At 33.7% G+C, this 21087-nt stretch overlaps 1 protein-coding gene across 1 annotated transcript; it reads right to left on the bottom strand.

Annotated features, from left to right (window-relative positions):
* Positions 1 to 5361: 5361 nt before the first annotated feature.
* LOC132749881 (IgGFc-binding protein-like) lies at positions 5362 to 12980 on the bottom strand. The gene is made up of 8 exons (XM_060739794.1): positions 11817 to 12980; positions 10530 to 10630; positions 10171 to 10242; positions 7368 to 7458; positions 7110 to 7210; positions 6786 to 6854; positions 6242 to 6368; positions 5362 to 5886 (listed from the first exon to the last, which is right to left on the bottom strand). The coding sequence occupies exons 1-8, from the start codon at positions 12973 to 12975 to the stop codon at positions 5882 to 5884; spliced, it is 1725 nt and encodes a 574-aa protein (XP_060595777.1). The 5' UTR covers positions 12976 to 12980; the 3' UTR covers positions 5362 to 5881.
* Positions 12981 to 21087: the final 8107 nt, after the last annotated feature.

The following is a 21087-nucleotide window of genomic DNA, read 5'->3' on the forward strand; positions in this document are numbered from 1 at the left end:
CTGCAGGCATCAATTGACATTCTTAAAGCTGTCTTGTTTTGTACCGTAGTTGACTTTCAACTATTCCGAGAAAATTGGAAGGTTTACTAAGTGGACAAGAAGCAATGAATGAAGATACCTAAAGCGCAGAACAAATAAATCATTTCGGGCGGATATGAAAACAAATTTCGCATTGTAAAATTGTCGATCTGAATTCCTAATAATTCGTTTTCCTTATTCTCCAATATTCCAAAACAGGATGCATAATATATAAGTTTTTATATTAAATTCATTTAATTTACTTTGATTAAAATTTGGTGTGAAGCCTGTTGATTAAAAAGGGGGAAATTACCCCACATACGTAAACATAACATAATAACTAACAAAGTATAGAAGGGAGAAAAGGAAAACAAAGTTTGGGACATTATACAATAAGAGATGCATCATCCTCATGTACATGTTACGAACAATTTTATAGCATTTGTACGATAGCATGAACCAATATTGGTGTGTCCCTGTGATTCTAATTTTATACATATTATTGTAGTTGCGACAAATGGATGATTGATTTAAACCTTGCAATAGATTTATAAAAAAACATTATAAACAAGTGAACAGTAATCCCTTGTTCATATAAACGATAAAATATAAAGAAAAGAATTACACGAGTGCAAGTTTGTGGCATTTCATTGTTATATAACAGTAGTACTTGCAGTCACTGACTAGATGGAATGAAATATAGCTAAACCGTTATATGAGATATTGTACCACTACTCTATATACTACTCTATATACACTCTACTGCTATATACGTGTCTGCTTCAACATAATCTAATCATTGTACTAAGGAAATATCAATTATCAATAAATGAATGCAAAGAAGAGGTTTTCGCATATGAACCTCCATATGCCATGAAAGATAAAGGAAGAAATAAGAATTTAAACATGAATTAATAAGTTAATACTAGCATCAACCAGATTGAGAAAAACAAACCATCTATTTTCTAAGTTTCTGGGAGTTATTAAGGTTAATTTCAATTAAGGCAAGAGTACCGATGAATAATATATAATGATAAAATACAATTGCCTGCGAAAAGTTACAATATAATATTTGAAACCAAACCTTATTATATCTTTATTAATTAATTCATTGAATGATAAGTAACAGTAACATACAATGCATTTCTAGATAAACTGTCTGTAAGACTGCAAGTAACACACTGGTATTAAGTTTTAAATGTTACCATTTTATTTGCAATAAAATTGATCGTGAACGTAAAATTACGATAATAAAACTGTAATTAGATACAATAATTCAAATGTTATTGGATTTAGTTAGCAATAATTACTGCTTAAGAATTCCTCCTGCTTTTTGCGACTGGATTTAGTGAAAATCAAGTGTAGGAAGGCAATTAAGACAAAAAATAATCTTTCATTTGGTTTGTTATGTGTGCCGTGTAACGGCCGTAAAAATCGCAATGTTATCAAAAATGTTACAGCATGACAGAACTATTGTATTTGCATGTTTGTATGTGGTACTTCTATTTCATCTTTAACCAATTTTGCGTTTCCAGTATGCCAACTTGAATGCTGTAAAATCACCTACGGATATGTTGCATGCATTTTATTTTGTCTTTTGACGTCTAAACTTTATGTGCAGGATCTTCAAAATTCCATTTTATTTAGTTCCGCCTGTTGCTTTCTCGTTAAAGATCCTGTAACACAATTTTTTCATGGTTTTATTTCATAAATTTGATGCTCAAAATATTGTAAGTTCCAATAAGCATTTTTATAAAAAAAATACCCAATTTAACATTTCATGTTAATAAAGGGAGGTAATTAGAAATTTATTTTCTATAAATTCTAATTCAAATTTTCCAATAAGAAATGAATGCATGTAATTTATTGATTAAATATAATGTGCACAAATATTTGCAGTACATATTTTACATATTCTTCGATGTTTGAAAATTGTTTTATTTGCATAATTATATACATAATTATATAACATTTTGCAAGTGTGGTATACACACAAGGGGCCTCCGTGGCCGAGTGGTTAAGGTCGCTGACTTGAGATCACAGGTCCCTCACCGCTGTAGGTTCGATCCTCACTCTGGTCGAAATCTTTCATGTGAGAAGCCATCCAGCTGTCTTACGGAAGGTCGGTGGTACTACCCAGGTGCACGCTCGTGCCTGAAATAATGCCCGGAGGGGCTTCTTCCTCCACCAATAAAGCTGGAAAAAAGTCGACGAAAAATCTCGGCGGGACGCTCTAGGAGTGCTCGACTTGAGTGTACGGTCGCCCATATGGGCTTTCCGGCGATTAAAAAAAGTATACACACAGTAACAATATCAATCACAAAACATACAGGATCGAAAGAGAAATACAATTTAATAACTCAAGTTAATTAATTTGATAATTACAACAAATGTCAATGGTTAAATGGAAAAGAATTATGTTATTTTTCAGATAATTGCGTTCTTAAAGCAATTCGATGTTATACGTGCTACTGTTGATTTTCATCATTAAAATGTAATCATAGTGCATAATCATTCTTATCAGCTGCAGTGAAATACCATTGCAAAATGAAAATGAAACGGAAGTTATGTGATATTTTGATGCATAGTGCTACTGTCATAACATGCAACATAGATTTTAACCGATCTACGACTATGTCAACGATCAAGACCGGTAAATGGTGTTGAACAATAAATAAACATATCACAAATTTGGCATCTTCAAATCTGCATTGTTAAATTTGAATTCTGTGTCCATTTATTAACATATTAACTTCTGTTGAGGCTTCTCTAGACATGCAGAGCAAATATATAATAGAGAAAAAATTAGCATCAAAACTAACAATGCGATTTCACCAGCAGAAAACGTCTGTCCAATAATTTTAGTAGTCAATAATTCTTAAGCAGGCTTTAAAGGGACTCCACTGAGGTTTAAAAGCCTAACAACATGATATTTGAATTTCTTACATAAATGAGCTGGGGCACTTTAAACAGAAAGATGCAAAGATAGCTAAGAAATATACTTTGAAATAAATTGAAAATCGTATTTTTATGCTTGTCTTAGCGCAATTTGAGTGAAAAGCGTTTAAACGCTTTTCATTTTGGGTCAGTTTTTTACAATTTGAAAAATTATTCTGGAAAAACGAAGTGCGCGAATGATCTTTAATTTTGCACAAAGATTACTGGTCTAAACCTACATCAAATGGTACACTTATCTGGAAAAAAATATTTTCAGTCCAATCATGTCAAACAACCTCAGTGGAGTCCCTTTAAAAGGGCCAGCCGTTGTCATAATGTGGGAATACAAAATTAAAACCAGACTTGAGCAAATAGACTAGTATTTAACAGAAACGCGAAAAGTATAAGAAAATGTATTAAAGAAATTAATTTGGATAAGAAGCGATACCAATGAATCATTTCCTCTGATTTCTCAGCTTTCATTATTTACAAGCAGAATGCAATGATTTCTTTAAAGTTTGCATCATTAGCTGAAAAAAGTCTCAATTATAAAGAATATTCAAGAAAATGCGGTTGCGATTTGTAATGTTTACAATTTATATTTCTTGAACCGAAATTCTGCAAATATAGTATTAATCACAAAGTCAAAAATGACAAAAATGACTCTTGAATGAATAAATGAATACTCTTGGCAAATCATTAAAATAAAATTCTTTTCGAAATATTGCATCTGGAAACATGCATACAAAGATTCTGTACATTTGTTATATTAACAAAATTCTAACTTGCAGTTTTGGTAGAACTAGAACTAGGAAGATTTTCACTTTCTGTTATTGCTAAAGAATGGTCACTTAAATTTTGGTTAAAAATAAATAAAAAAACTATCAGTTCACCTTTTTACGAAATTTATACGGATCAATGTGTAAACGTGACTGGCCTTAGCTGGGCTAAACGGATACATTCTATCATTAATCATCTTTGATTTTCAGATTTATTGCACCATCTTGATACAATTATCAATAATTTGCCATTGATTAAGGGGACATTGCGAGATCAGTACATTCAAGAGTGGGAAACATGTTTAAATAAATTCGATTACTATAGAATCTTCAAAACTACAGTTTGTTATGAATTATATTTGGATAAAATATCAAATGATGAATTAAGGAAAACTTTCACAGGATTAAGATTATGTTCACAAAACTTAGAGATTGAGCTCGGTAGATTTCACATGTATAATTCGTAAATGGCCAAAGCCAATTGTTTTTGCTGATTTTGCCAATAAAATGAAACTTAAAAACATAAAAATTAACATTTATTTATCTAAATTTAATTATTCTTTTTCACGCCTTATGCTAAGAACAAAATTGAAATACTTTTGGGTTAATGATCAAGGATTATTTAGCAATAAGTCAAAAAACTAAATCATGTTAAATTATTGATGATTGCTGATAACAACTTCCTTTACAATCAGATGAATAGATAATCAAATGGTCACCCTTTGAAGTAATTATTTAGTTAGTGTTATAATGGTTGTTTTCTGCTTCATTCTTCATTACACATATCACTAAAAAACAGTAGCAGCAGCAACAACAACAACAGCAACACTCAACAGAACTTTTGAAGTATTTTCTGTTCTTTCAGTACTTTTTTTGTTTCTTGATTTTCTTTTACATTTAACAAAGGTTCGTTTTCCAATTTGATTCGGATTAATATACCCAGATGATGCTACATTGTGTAGTTAATGCAGCACTTTATTTTTTTAACCGGATGTTGTTTAAGGCAAAAATGAAACATCTATCTTCTTTGTACTTCGAATTCAAAAGCAAACATTTTTTGTAAGATATAAAGAGCAAATATGTGGTGTACTTTCCGCCATATAGTTTGTTTTCTGAAATGTTTGCTTTCTTTCATTCATTTTTTCGTTTTCAGTCAGAATATGACTAGTAAGAAATGTCATTGTTCCCCTCCTTTTAACTAGATTGAAATAAAACATTCTAGATTTAGTATTAATTTAAATAAATTTATACAAATGACCAAACATTCTGTACTTATACACGGGGCTGCGTCCTGTGTACTTTGCCTTGTTGATCTTTGTTTTTGTCTTTTTAGCACATTTGAATAATTCTTTCATTTTTCTTTCCGTTGTTTACAAAAGAAATCAAACCAGAATATTATATCTTCATGTCTGATCTTTCTTTTCAAGTTATTTAGTCACGTGAGGTACTTTACTTACAGGATACTAAGCAGTTCAATCGTATACAATCACTTTTCTCAAACTTCTCCTTAATTTATAAATATAAGCAATCAAACGTAGCATTCAAAATTGGGTAAAAATGTGTTAGATGTTACCAACGTAATACACGAAAACGCATACCATAACATAAGTAAAGAAACAGAAGAACATTCAGTTGTATTTATTTTCTGGTTAGGTGATTACTTCTTTAACAATATAAATTCAGAGTATGTATACAAAAGGCTTGCATTAAGCAAACAACCTAGTCCATACATAAACAGAATGGTTCTTATAACTTGATCATTTTTATAGCACAAATAACATGAAATGCTGAAATATCAGCACACCCGTCTATATATACAATATTTCAAATACATGTGAATCAAAAAGATGACGATCTAAATACAATAAATTCTTTTACATTGCAAATATTTCAATTTCCAATCATAAAACAGCAAATCAAGAAAGAAACAAGTTTGTGTTGTGATTAAGTACATATATGGCTAGAATCTTCTATAAATTTGAAACAAATATGATAGATGTCCTCTTTTGATGATAAAATTTTATGAACGTATACGGGCACATATCTTACTGGAAACGTCATTTGAAATCGATGGAATTGATATAGCATTCTGGTTATAATTGTTTTTATATAAAATAAATTATGGCTGTTATGTGGTTTTCTTTGGTTCAACCTGTAAAATATAAAGCAATTTTAACATAATGTTAAGATAACATCAAAAACTAAGATTAGTTTGTAACTTTAAAACAAATACATATTATTTTCTGAATAATAGATACGGAATATTTACCATGGGTTTTCTAAGACAGTAAAAACAAACAATTGTAATGTCAATACTTTAATGTCATAAGCAATGAAACAGTATTAAAATGACATTTGGTTGATACTTTGACAAGTTTTGAAACGTTTTATATAATGAAAAAAAAAGTATAAGATTTGGATACAAATGTATATCCTGTTCTACACGCGGAACCAAAAATATTTAAAATGAACAAAGTTCAATGGAGCTGTATAGAAAGTGTACAAACCGATTATAACTGGATGACCATGCTCTGATCCCAAAGTGCAATTAACATTGCAGAAATCCTCAGAACAACAAGTCTGACATATAGGTGACAAACTTCTTGGCAAAATAGAACGTGTGACAGCGTGACACTATAAATTAAAGGATTGTATACAATATAATACATTACAATACAGTATATCCATCTGTAATGTGACCTTTAATTTTGGTTTTTGTACTTGAAGTTGTATGTAAGAAGTCCTTAAAAAATTAAAAATCTTTGTCTCGTTACAAGAATTAAAGATCTTTGTCTCGTTAAACGTGACGGTTTTAATGCAATGTGGCATTCATTTTGAATGAATAACCTTGTTATTGGCACCACTTATTATGTTTATATTCTTATGGGTATTAAAATTAATGATCCAGAACAAGAAGCACTAAACAAGCACGAAACAGTAGAAAGGTTTGAAAATAATAAAGATCTCCTTATAAGTTTTACCGATTTTATAAACAGGTCAAGCTTATAAACATAAGTATCTTTATATGAATAATTTAAAAAGTATTATTACCGAAGCGTGGGCACAACCCATTTTGAAATTACTACTGGTCCCCCATTTAGTTTCTTCAATTCTGCAAAGCTATGATAATCATAATAGAATTATTATATATAATCAAAATTAAAAGTATGTCTAAGGATGTCTTTACAGGCTGCGTCCTGTGAACGTTGCCTTTATCTTGTTGATCTTTTTCTCGTTTTTCATAAACATGTCTGCATGAGAATACAAATTATGGTATTATGATATTTTTAAGTAATTTATTAAAGAATTTTGTCTAATATTAAAAAACAAACAGTTGCGATATAAAAAATAATGGTGATAATGAAAATTAAGTACTTGTCCATCGTCACAAAGTTTCAGTGTGTCACATTCCTCCGGGGTAAACGCATATTCACAATCAAAACATAACGGTCCACGAAAACTTCTTCCTGGTAAGCCTAAAAACCGGAAAGAAAAATCCAACAACATTAACTATGACTATAATTCGAAAAGGATATATAGAAGAAAACTTAAAAACCCATTCAGTAAACCACACGTAAAGCAAATTAAACCAAATGAACAGAAATGGCATAAGATAAGTGAAAAAAAAGTTACCTGTCTCTCCACAACCTTGATGATTACAATAGCTGCCGACACAGCATTCTGTACATCTATCATGGTCACTTCCATTAGCCTCTTTGAAACATATCTAAACAAAAAAGAAAGAAAGAAATAAATAAATACCATGTTATATTGTACGGATTAAGTTCACTTTAAAGAAAGTTAGCTATAAGTATGTTTCCTATTAAATGGTACAGCTTAAACAAATCACGTTGATATATATTTTGTTCTGTGAAAACGTCATATCGTGACTGCAGATCATCATCTATGATTTGTTTAAGCTATTTTCAGTTTTCGTGTCGTTGATGTTGACTTTGTTTTAATAAAGGTCGAGTCCTTTTAATCAAAACAAATTGTAACAAGCAAATTCGTTGAATTTATATCCCCCGCCAAGTACTGGTTATTATTAACACAACAACTGAAGACATAAGGCTTTATTTATATATTAATCATGGCATAAACAGTAATATTCTTTGAACTTGATAAATATTCAGGGCAATAACAGAGCCATAACTTTGTGTTAAATAGTAAAATCTGGAAATGCCAATGAGATGTATGCATACTACATGACTAATCAAGGGCCATAAATCTGAGTTATAAGTATCTGACTGGAACAAGGCGACTATATGCATATCTCCTCTTAGTATCCCATAAAGTTTCATTGAATTCCAGCCAGTAGTAGCAGAGAAGTAGAGAGGAAACAAATATTTTTCGATATGGATACTGCATAACTAATCAAGGGCCATAACTCTGAGTTAAAGTGTCTGACCGGGACAAGCTGACGATATGCGCATCTCCTCTTGGTATTGAAGGTTCTCGTTTCGTTGAATTCCAGCCAAGAGTTGCAGAGAAGTAGTGCGGAAACGATTTTTATTCTATATGCATACTAAATAAGTAATCAAGGGCCATAACTCTGAGTTAAAGGGTCTGGCCGGAACAAGCCGACGATATGCGCATCTCCTCTTAATATTGATGATTCCCATAAAGTTTCGTTGAATTCCAGCCAGTAGTTGCAGAGAACTACTCCGGAAACGATTTTTACTCCGTATGCATATTGCATAACTAATTAAGGGCCATAACTCTGAGCTGAGTTAAAGTGTCTGACCGGAACAAGCCGACGATATGCGCATCTCCTCTTGGTATTGAAGGTTCCCATAAAGTTTCGTTGAATTCCAGCCAGTAGTTGCAGAGAAGTAGTGCGGAAACGGTTTTTACTCTATATGCATACTACATAACTAATCAAGGGCCATAACTCTGAGTTAAAGTGTCTGACCGGAACAAGCCGACGATATGCGAATCTCCTCTTGATATTGATGTTTCCCATAAAGTTTCGTTGAATTCCAGCCAGTAGTTGCAGAGAACTACTCCGGAAACGATTTTTACTCTATATGCATACTACATAACTAATCAAGGGCCATAACTCTGAGTTAAAGGGTCGGACCGGAACAAGCCGACGATATGCGCATCACCTCTTAATATTGATGATTCCCATAAAGTTTCGTTGAATTCCAGCCAGTAGTTGCAGAGAACTACTCCGGAAACGAAATTCGGACAGACGGTCGGACGGACGTTCTAACAGGAGAGTAATTATGTGGCTACTCTATTGTTCTCTCTATTGTTCTTTTTAGCCACACAAAAGAAAATAGCCACATAAAAGCATTACGGAATGAATGACATCAAAGAGAAAGAACAGTTACCTATTCTCCCTCTAGCCACATAATTACTCTCCTGTGAGTGCGGAGGGACGGACGGACGGAAGGACGGACGGACGGACGGACAACGCCAAAACTATATCCCCCTCCCGATTCCATGTGAAGTTTGGTTGAAATACCACCAGTTGTTTTACCTGTGAAAGCAGGATAAGAGTTATAGATTTTAGCTCAGGTGACAATTTTGTGCAGCGAAGAGATATATGCCAATGATGTGCACAACTAGGGATTGTATTGGATCACTCCTGTGAAATTTGGTTGAAATCCTACCAGTACCGGACAACTCTAAAAATACTATATATTTTATCACACAAAAATACCTAGGTGCACAACTACACATGCTGATCAACATTCCTATAAAGTTTCATGACTCAGGTCAAAACCTTTTTGAGTTACATGCGACACAAGTTGAAAATTGCAAATTTTTACTAAGTCAAGGCCAATAACTCTAAAAATACTAATATATCCACACACAAATACCTAGGTGCAAAACTACACATGTTGATCAACATTTCTGTAAAGTTTCATGACTCTAGGTCAAATACTTTTTGAGTAACGTGCGACATAAAAAAGAAAGGACGGAAGGACTGACGGAAGGACGGACGGACGGACAAGGGTTAATCTAAATGCCCGCCACTTAAATGGGGGCACAAAAAATAAATAGACGCTGTTAGATGAAAAGTGAATTGAAGAAAGTTTATTTATTTTATTACACAATATGATTGCAATTAAAGCTATTAATCAATTTCAGCTTTGGTTACTTACAAACGAACCTAGTGATGTCTGAAATTTTTAGCGAAAATAAATGCTAGTGACAGCAAAGGGAACATTTTCAAAAAGGAAATGTTTAAAAATATATTTTGATAATTTCCAATGTGAAAATATGATAAACAAGATCAACAAGGAAAGGCGGCGTTCAATGAACCATCAACAATAATTTTTATGAATTATTCAGCTATCCACTCACAAGCATACAAATACGGTTATATTTTTATCCATGTATCTGTTTTCGAAGTGCTTGCATGTATAGCAAATATATTGGAAAATAATCAAATGAGATATTTGGGCTATTTTAGGTAAATTGTACTTATCTGTTCATCCATACAACCGGATCGAAATAGCTGTTTTCCATGCATCATGAAACGTTCAAGAAAGCAAATCTGTAGAAGCATAACGTATCATTTCACAAAATGAAATATGCATGGGTTTTAATCTATTTGCTATCCGTATGACATTTAAGAAAATATGATAAACAACATCAACAAGAAAAGGCGGCGTTCAATGAACGCAACCCCAATACGACATATGAAACACATGCAATCGTAAAGATTTAATAGTTATTGACATATTCCTGTAATGTCATATAATATTGAATCAACGTTTATTTAAAGATGATAATCTTTTTTTATTTACAACGCTTCTAGAATAAAATGTTATACACATTTACCTCATGTCCCTGGCATCGTTGAACAACATTGCACAATTCTATATGGTGCATGTCTTCACAATTGAAACATACATTCACATTCCTAGCATCAGGTTCATTTTCTAAAACAAACATACAATAATGAGAAAAAGGCTGTCATTTATTGATAATATTCTGTTGGAAAAGCTTCTTAAAATTTTGATGGTAATGAGACGCCGATATGTAAATATTTAAGTCAAATGTAGACATTAACAAAAACAAAACGTAAAACTAGAAATGTGTCCATAGGACACGGATGCCCCCACACGCCACTGTTCTGTCAATCTTATGACTCTAGGTCAAATATTTTTTGGACTACATGTGCCACAAGGTGAAAACTAAAAATCAACAAAGGGCCATAATTCTGTTAAATTTGGTCGCAGCAAAAATTCCATCTTTTACTACTATCTACACATTAAGGTTGTTAATCCCTGTAAGTTTAAGCAAAATCTGCCATCTGGTTTAAGAGGAGTTGCGTTCACAAAATTTCTACATAGTATATAATGAAAAAATCAACAAAGGGCCATAATTCTGTTAAATTTGGTTGCAGCAAAAATTCCTTCCTTTACTGCCATCTACACATTAAGGTTGTTCATCCATGGAAGTTTAAGCAAAATCTGCCATCCGGTTTAAGAGGAGTTGCATTCACAAAATTTCTACATAGTATATAGTGAAAAAATCAACAAAGGGCCATAATTCTGTAAAATTTGGTCGCAGTGAAAATTCCTTCCTTCACTACCATCTACACCTTAAGGTTGTTCATCCCTGTAAGTTTAAGCAAAATCTGCCATCCGGTTTAAGAGGAGTTGCGTTCACAAAATTTCTACATAGTATATAGTGAAAAAATCAACAAAGGGCCATAATTCTCTTAAATTTGGTTGCAGCAAAAATTCCTTCCTTTACTACCATCTACACATTAAGGTTGTTAATCCCTGTAAGTTTAAGCAAAATCTGCCATCCGGTTTAAGAGGAGTTGCGTTCACAAAATTTCTACATAGTATCTAGTGAAAAAATCAACAAAGGGCCATAATTCTGTTAAATTTGATCGCAGCGAAAATTCCTTCCTTTACTACCATCTACACATTAAGGTTGTTCATCCCTGTAAGTTTAAGCAAAATCTGCCATCTGGTTTAAGAGGAGTTGCGTTCACAATATTTCGGGACGTACGGACGGACGGACTGACGGACGGACGGACTGACATACTGACGGACGGACGGACAAGTGCAACGCTATATGCTCCCACATTGTGGGGGCATAATAACTTCGTACCTATATGTTTTTGAATTCCCAACGGGTACCCATACCCTTCGTTATAAGCACTTCCGTACAGAATAGCTCCGAACTTTACAGTTTCATTTCTGTGAATTAATATATGATATCCAGCTTGAACTTTTGAAATAATGACGCTGTAATTATTGTACGGAGATGGCACTTTAATAACTTGGCTAGTGGTTAATGAAAGACCATCAAGACGTAGTCCGTGTATGTCGGCCGAGGGAGCTACTACCGCTATGTAATTGTTATACGATGCATATGTTGACGGGACGACAAAATAATAAGTGTTCATAAAGTTTCCAATGCCGGGCACATTCGTCATGAATGGACCTCCTCCAACTCCGTACGCAGTAACGCCAATGAAACTGTTCGATGTGACAACTACGGGTTCTGATCCTGTCATTATCTCTAAAGGGTCCGGATAAGGTATCTGTTTACATGAAGAGCCGTTTCTTATGTGAAAACAAACATCTCCAATATTCTCTGACACAACACGAATCAAATTTCCATTTCTCGGTGGCATATTTGGAACGATGTATTCTTTTTCCCATGCATTCGTAGGAAACATTTGTTCAACTAAAAATCCGCAATCCATAGTAAAGTTAGTTGGTACACGCGCGCATGATGTGCCAGCAATTACTGATAGAGATGAATTAGATATAACCATGCCACCTGATATATCAGATAAAGATACAAGTTGTTCGGAGTTAAGCCAATTCAACGACTGAGCTTTTGTCTCCCCATTCACACTCATGTTTACATTTGCAGATGATTCTTTCGCATTACTTACAATAAGAACTTCCGAATATTCGCCTGGTAATGGTTTAAAGGCAGATATAACATACTTTTTACCAGTAAATATTCTTGGTAGAGCTAAGTATGATTCAGTTATACTACTTAGGTATAACGTTACATAAATTGCAACAAGAACATCCGTCTGCAAATTAATACCTCTGTTTTCTGTAAAATTTCCTCTTTTTATTAGGCTATTGTTAATAGAAATTGTGGTTTGTCCATTATTGAGAGAATAGGTTTTATTTATGTTGAGAAATGGTATGAACAACTTTGCCTGTCCAGTTTCGTTGGACGCAATATCCAAAATTATATTTGGATTATAAGAGTACATAGGTACCATTCCTAAATCAAAATCCATCCCGTAGTGACCTGAATAAATATAATACAACACACTTATGTCAGAAGTTTTGAATACAAGGATAAATTCAGTCGACACATTTTCAATGATGACAAAAACAAATAAATACGATGTTAATATGTTTGTCAAAACAAAACAATAAAAATTCCTTTTCTCAAAAACTTAAAAAGAAATTCTGAAATATTTCTGTTTTCTTTAAAAAGTAAAGACAAGGTTATGTTTTCTCTTATAATTCTTGTTTTCTCTCTATAACTTTATTATATGGAAACGAGAACTCATAAAATGTTTGTAACCTAAAAATGAATTACATTGATAACAACAATTACAAAAACAATTACGATCATGATATGATGGCAACACCTTACATTGGGAATAATAACATAAAAGTATACTCACTCGAATATGTCGTTGCACAGCAAACCTTCACCTGTGAGAAGATAAAATAGTTTTATCAGATATTTTTTGTAAACAAGAGCACCGCATAGGCGGAGCAGTAAACGAAAGAACGTCAATTTGTTTGCGTAATCAAAAGAAATCTCTTGGAAAGGTAGAGACACACTCAAGAAACATGTCTGAAAAAAGGTTTTATCAATTTAAAATATGATAAACAAGATCAACAAGGAAAGGCGGCGTTCAATGAACGCAACCCCCATATGACCCAGCAACAAGAACCAGTGGCAAGGAGCCCAGGCGGATCCCAAACAAAAAGCAGGGCAGGGCAAAAACCATCATTTTAATGCAATATGACCCCTAAGGTGAAAAAGCATTTTGTACACAAGTGTATGATTCTAAAACTTTTATGGAGGCCACCTAGGCAATGCTATATGCCATATATAGGCATAGTATGCCCTTTTACTTTGTGAGCCTATAATCTATCAATTCTTTGTTTTCTTTCATTTCCTTGTCTGTACTATTATTTTTAAGTATCATTTATGTGATTATCCTGTCCTTGCTCTGCCTCCTGTCCTCATTTTGTTTAGGGTCCTCCAGGGCTCCTTGCCGCTGGTTCTTGTTGCTTAGTCGTTTAGGTTTGCGTTAATTGAACGCCGCCTTTCCTTGTTGATCTTGTTATCCCCCGCCGATGGAATCGGGAGGGGGATATAGTTTTGGCGTTGTCCGTCCGTCCATCCGTCCGTCCGAATTTCGTTTTCGGAGTAGTTCTCTGCAACTACTGGCTGGAATTCAACGAAACTTTATGGGAATCATCAATATCAAGAGGAGATGCGCATATCGTCGGCTTGTTCCCGTTCGACCCTTTAACTCCGAGTTATGGCCCTTGATTAGTTATGTAGTATGCATATATAGTAAAAATCGTTTCCGGAGTAGTTCTCTGCAACTACTGGCTGGAATGCAACGAAACTTTATGGGAATCTTCAATATCAAGAGGAGATGCGCATATCGTCGGCTTGTTCCGGTCCGACTCTTTAACTCAGAGTTATGGCCCTTGATTAGTTATGTAGTATGCATATAGAGTAAAAATCATTTCCGGAGTAGTTCTCTGCAACTACTGGCTCGAATTCAACGGAACTTTATGGGAATCATCAATACCAAGAGGAGATGCGCATATCGTCGGCTTGTTCCGGTCAGACACTTTAACTCAGAGTTATGGCCCTTGATTAGTTATGCAGTATGCATATGGAGTAAAACTCGTTTCCGCGCTACCTCTCTGCAACTACTGGCTGGAATTCAACGAAACTTTATGGGAACCTTCAATACCAAGAGGAGATGCGCATATCGTCGGCTTGTTCCGGTCAGACACTTTAACTCAGAGTTATGGCCCTTGATTAGTTATGCAGTATCCATATAGAAAAATATTTGTTTCCTCGCTACTTCTCTGCTACTACTGGCTGGAATTCAATGAAACTTTATGGGATACTAAGAGGAGATGCGCATATAGTCGCCTTGTTCCAGTCAGATACTTATAACTCAGATTTATGGCCCTTGATTAGTTATGTAGTATGCATACATCTCATTGGCATTTCCAGATTTTACTATTTAACACAAAGTTATGGCTCTGTTATTGCCCTGAATATTTATCAAGTTCAAAGAATATTACTGTTTATGCCATGATTAATATATAAATAAAGCCTTATGTCTTCAGTTGTTGTGTTAATAATAACCAGTACTCGGCGGGGGAAAAATTCAACGAATTTGCTTGTTTATCATGTTTTATTGTGTTTCCTTTTAATCAAGGGACAAAGGGTCGGGTAAATTTTGACCCCAGGGGCATAAATGATATTGTTGCGAAAACTCTTTTGTGAAAAGCTTTGTTTATTCACGTTTTTCGCTTAAAAGTAAACCATTTCTCTATGCTGGTATAATGAACAAGTCAAGTCCAAGTGAAAGCAGGATTATATTTATTGCAGTAAATCAAAATAATGCATCATTTTATTTTCTATCAACAGTCAAAACCAAAGTAAAATTCTTAACAACTTCAACAAATACATTTCTTCAATTACTAACTCAAAAACTAACCAACTCAACTCCAACTCAAAACCCCAACTCACTCTAGCTCAACTATAAAAGTTCCCAGCTTATATACCCTTCTGTTTGCGCAGCTAGGGTGGTGTGCAAAAGTAGACTGTCGCGCGACCCACTTGCGCTAACCAGTTTGGCACACAACTCATTGCGCGACCTGAATGTGCTGACAATGCCTTAACAATGTTCAAAATGGCCTGCAACTGGTTCAGGTATACAGACTGTTGTACAATACAAACATAAGTACAAAAATACATAATAGTTATATTAATTTACATGTTAACACTCAATAGCATAATTATTATCTGTCCAATAATGCAACTTAATACATGTAATAGTGCAAAATACACTTGTATAAATAAAGATATATGTACTATATATACCGCCTCCGTGGTCGAGGGGTTAGAGTCGATGACTTCTAATCCAGTTACCTCTCTGGCGTGGGTTCGATCCCCGGGAGATGCTTTGGTAGTTTAGCGCGGAGGAGGGTAGTCTAGTACTGGTGTAACTCTCCAGGACCGTAGGTTAGGAAACTACCCGCCTATATGACTGAAATACTGTTGAGAAAAGGCGTAAACTGAAACAAACAAACAATGTACTATATATGGCTTATAAGACCAATACACTTACTACTGATTGACAATTCTATAAACTTATAATACTGACTGATAATTCGTTAAACAACAGAAATATAATCTCTCCAGCTTTACAACATATAGCTCAACATTTGAACCAAGTAACCTGTACATAGATAAAGCAGTAAGGAATCCCATTCATAAAATCTGATATGACCAAATTATGCTTTGTAAACAACAATAGAGATGCTGAAGGGCTAAAAATAACTTAAACCTTGTACTTTTAGTCTGCGCGACCTTTTATTGCGCGACCTCTCCATATTTGGAACTAGCATGCCTGGGAAAACTGATTCTGCGCGACCTTTCCTATTGCGCGACTTTAAGTGTCGCGCGACCTTTGGCTGCGCGACCTTACCAAATTTGGAATGAGGTATGCTCATAATCTAAAAATAACTGAGCTGTGCCAATATTCTGGACTGTTAATGACTCAATTGTTTTACAACAAAAAATGAGTAAAAGTTAACATTTTTACCAGCTTAGAAATGTTGTCCAGATATACCATCCTGAAAGAAGACTCTTCTAGTAAAAGACTAGTTTCAAATTTCATAACAATATCAATATTGCAAACGTTCAAAAGGTAATGTTGCATGCTAAATATCTTAGCTCTTGGTATTGTAGTTTCACTAAATAAGACTGGAATGTGTTTCTCATTCATGAACGTATCAACTAATTGATCCCTTTGGTGACCCCAACATTTACCGAAGCGGCATGTCCTAGTTATGTAGTTGCCAACAAGGCAATGCTTCAAGTCAAATATCTTAACTCTAGGCATTGTAGTTTCACCAAAATAAGACTTAAATATTTTCCCACACAAACATACAAAAGCTAAGGGACCCCCGGACAGGACCAATATTATCCTAAGGGACATGATCTATACCAGTTATTTTGTTGCCTCCAAAGTAATGTTTAATGCCAAATATCTTACATTTATACATCGTAGTTTGACACAATACGTATCGGCTGTGAATATCTTATGTTAGTCTATTAACTCCATCAGCCAGGGACAATATTTAACCAAGGGGCATGATTCATTGCAGTTTTGTAAAGGTCAATAAGGCAGTGGTACATGCTAGATACCTAAGCTCTAGACATTGTTGTCTCACATAAGGAAACTTTATTGTGTTTACCTATATAAATCAAGTTGGCCAATTCTGATTTCAGGAGATCCTATATTCTGCACACCGTCTCATTATACTTAATATTTCTGCCAAAAATTTTTAATTCCTTTTTACCGGTTCAAAACGGATACCAAATTGTGAAATTGATGAGAATGACTAAGAATGACAATGTCATGTCAAATCTACGTTCTGCATATCATCTCATTACGAGTGACATTTCTGCCAAGTAGTTTCACTTTCTTTTCAATGGTTAAAATACAGACCAACATGAAAACTGCTAACAGACGGACGAACGGACGACCAGATGCATTATATTATACACCGAAATACTTTGTTGCGTATATTCTAAAATTTAAACAAGCTTGATACTTACATATACCAGGATTGTAAACACAAAACAACACTTCATTTTTAAACTAAATTTTCCATACAGCCTATGTAAAAGTCGGATGATATAAAACTGTTATGCTGAATGTACTTATTCTATATTTAAACAAATACATCGTAGAAACAAGTATGCTTTTTATAATCGCATGCAATCTTAACAACCATGTTATTTGCTCGTGATGAATTAAAAAGGGAAAGTTAAAGGGGAAGTTCTTTTTAAATTCGTGAGATTGAAACTTAGATTAAAAAATATGTACACTTCTATAGCTGATAATGACGCCTATAAAGGTTGACTTAAATTAGACGGAAATAGAAACGTGATACAAAAACTGTTAAATCACAATAGCATTAGTTTCTTAATATAATGAAACACCTCTTTACAATGGACAATATCAGTGTTTCAATTTCAATTAAAGGAGTCGGACAGAAAAGGATTTTAGACAATCACATAATATAACAAAAGTAGTTCATTGCTTATTACTCCTTACTATTACCATGTGTCATAATGGAAGGAAACATCAATAAAATATTTGTTTAAATTTAAAAACCGTAGATCACAAAAAATTTCCTCTGGCCCTTTCTCTCATATTTGCAAGTACAAATGTTGCTCAATGCAGCAATTGATAAGTTCCGCGCAAAAAATGCGCTTACCAAATCATTCCTGCGCACAGGTCATTTTCTATTTAGATAAAGAAATAATGTACATTATTCCGGATGTTTTATCAATTATTTAAATTTGCATAATTATACTTAACGTATGCACTGTCCATGAGAGGGGGCCAGATTGCTGGAAATAAGAATAATAAATGTATTTTTTTAAACATACAAAACAGTAGTCAAAACGAACAATGTTTGCTTTTTTATTATTATAACTGTAACAAATATACAAACAGTATATAAAAATAGCAACAAAAAAGGTTGATATCAATTTACATTACATGTCCCACTTCTTTCCCCTTATGTCCGCTCTAGGTTTTTTGAGTGTGTCGGGGGCCGCGTCCTGTGAACGTTGCCTTTGCCTTGTTGATGTTTATTCTTGTTTTTTTTTATTGTAATATAACATGCTTTTTCCGATCAAATTTAGAAAAATGGTTTCTTTTGATACCTTGCACTCAAGATACACTAGCTTCTTTTAAGTCTCAGATAAATACTGAAATATGATAAACAAGATCAACAAGGAAAGGCGGCGTTCAATGAACGCAACCCCCACATGACCCAGCAACAAGAACCAATGGCACGAAGCCCAGGCGGACCCCAAACAAAAACAGGAAAGTAGAACACACACTGGGATGAATTTCAAAAAGACCAAATTCAAAAATAATGGTACATTTAAAATCATGAATAAATTTGCATGGCATGTTGATTTATTGAAACATTATTTATCATTGTATAAAAGTTTGGGGACCTTTCTGTTGAAAATGTGTCAGACTTCGTATACGATAAACATGCACAGTGCGTTAACTGGAGTGCCGGTATTAGTTAACCGTACTCCAGAGCATGCCCATTGATTGGCTCATTTTTGCTGGGGTTTACTTATTGTGACGGCATAGAAAGGGAAGTATATCATATTCAGATGCTCGTTGATTGGTTTCTTTTTTTCTGGGGTTTCATATTGTGACATCAGGGAACGTGTTGTTATGTTTGACTATGAAACAAAAGAGAAAGAACATCAAAACACTCGTCAATCTGATTAATACGCCCCCTCGTACAAATCAGATAGCCTCGTGTTTCGATGCTCTTTCTATTACATGGACGACTGTGAGTGGTACCTGAATTTTAGACAGGTGTCATGGGGTATGAGGAAATTCACTTACATCATGTTCATGCGAGTCAAATATATAAAAGCTACTTTACATTGGATATAAATGAAGAGCTCTTGTTAATTGATTTACTGGGAGATCAGTCTACTATTTTGTTGAATCGCTCTTACCAACCATTACATTCCTATCAATACACCCATAACACCTCACATTAAAACTGCAGACAAAAGTTTCTGTTGTTAAAATATCACAGTATTCGGCTAATCAACATTCCATTCAAACCACCATAAAACCGATTGCCTTCAAACAAAATAAAATAAAATGTATTCGAGAAATCAGGGTCGATTTAAATGTTCAAGATAAACAATGTCAGAAGTGCAATCAGGGCCGTAGAAAGATAGGAGCTATATACCGGAAAGAACCTACGGAAAAGACAATTTCAAACTATGATATAACTATTCGTGAAAATGGCCTGATAAATTGATAGAGTGCAATTTATTGTTGAATATGTTTGCATTTCATTTCCTGCAAAATTTCCAGTTTGTAATTTATTATCATAGCGCGACACGAATGACCGTTTCATTTAAACTAACACTATTTCTATAAATAGATTTTCGGACTCTCACAATGTTAAGGTCATCTATCTATTTATAGCTTTCGAATTCATGTACATACATAACCCACTGTGTACTATAAAATAATAAAAAATTTCCTGTAAAAGATACACATGTAAGAAATCAATCACCAAACAAAGTTTATTTTTTGTTTTGTCTTTTATACTGCTTTCCGACCTCATTCATTAATATGACATGCTACAAATCACCGAAGGGGAAACCAATTATAGAAATCGGAAGGAGTTCTTGATTCCAAATTTATTTCTTGCAGTAAATCGAAGGGATTAATTGATAAAAATCGGGTCCATGGACAAAAAAAATAGTCAACACAAATAGCAATTATTTCAAGTTATCTTTAATACGAGTTTACATCACATTTCTTCAAAATTATCTTAAGAATAAAAATATGTTTACCGATTTAATAACCTTTTTACAGGCAACGGTTTCCAAAAAGGAGGAGATTTCAGCTAAAAATAAGCTAAATATTGATCGCGAGCTTTCGTGTACTTTATACAAACCTCATGATTGTTCGGGTTCTTTGAGAAATGAAATTAATAATTGTAGCTAAAAAAGGTAACACGATCCGTTAAATAGTTAGTCCTTATCCATGGAGCCGAGCGGAGTAATTTAAACATTCTTTCAAAGGTGACAGATATTTTGAATATCGTGTACTGACGTAATTCTTAAAAAGATGTTTGATTTAAACTTGTAATTGATTAATTGTACACATATTCAAAAGATTGTTAACTGATTCTCAAATTTTTAAAAATGTTTAAATATTTTAGACAGATTTAAGAAGCGACTAAAAATGTGAAAAACGCTTTTTTTGAAAGACTGTCTTATGGATGCTGGGTTATCTTTCTGGCTTGAAACAGTCATTGTATGTAGATATTGCATTACAATTGTTGCTCGTATGACATTTAATTGTGCCCAAATTTCTTCAAGGTGTTCTTGTGGAAGGAAGTGTAAAAAAATATCAGACTATTATTAATCTAACCAAAATAAATAGACGTTGTTAGATGATCAGTGAATTAAAGAAAGTTTTATTTATTTTATTAGATATAAGATTGTAACTTAAGCTATTTATCAATTTGAGCTTTGTTTACCTACAAACTAGCCT

The sequence above is a fragment of the Ruditapes philippinarum genome, unplaced genomic scaffold (genome assembly GCF_026571515.1).
Source record: "Ruditapes philippinarum isolate M1 unplaced genomic scaffold, ASM2657151v2 ctg3621_1_1_1_1, whole genome shotgun sequence".
NCBI classification, from domain to species: domain Eukaryota; kingdom Metazoa; phylum Mollusca; class Bivalvia; order Venerida; family Veneridae; genus Ruditapes; species Ruditapes philippinarum.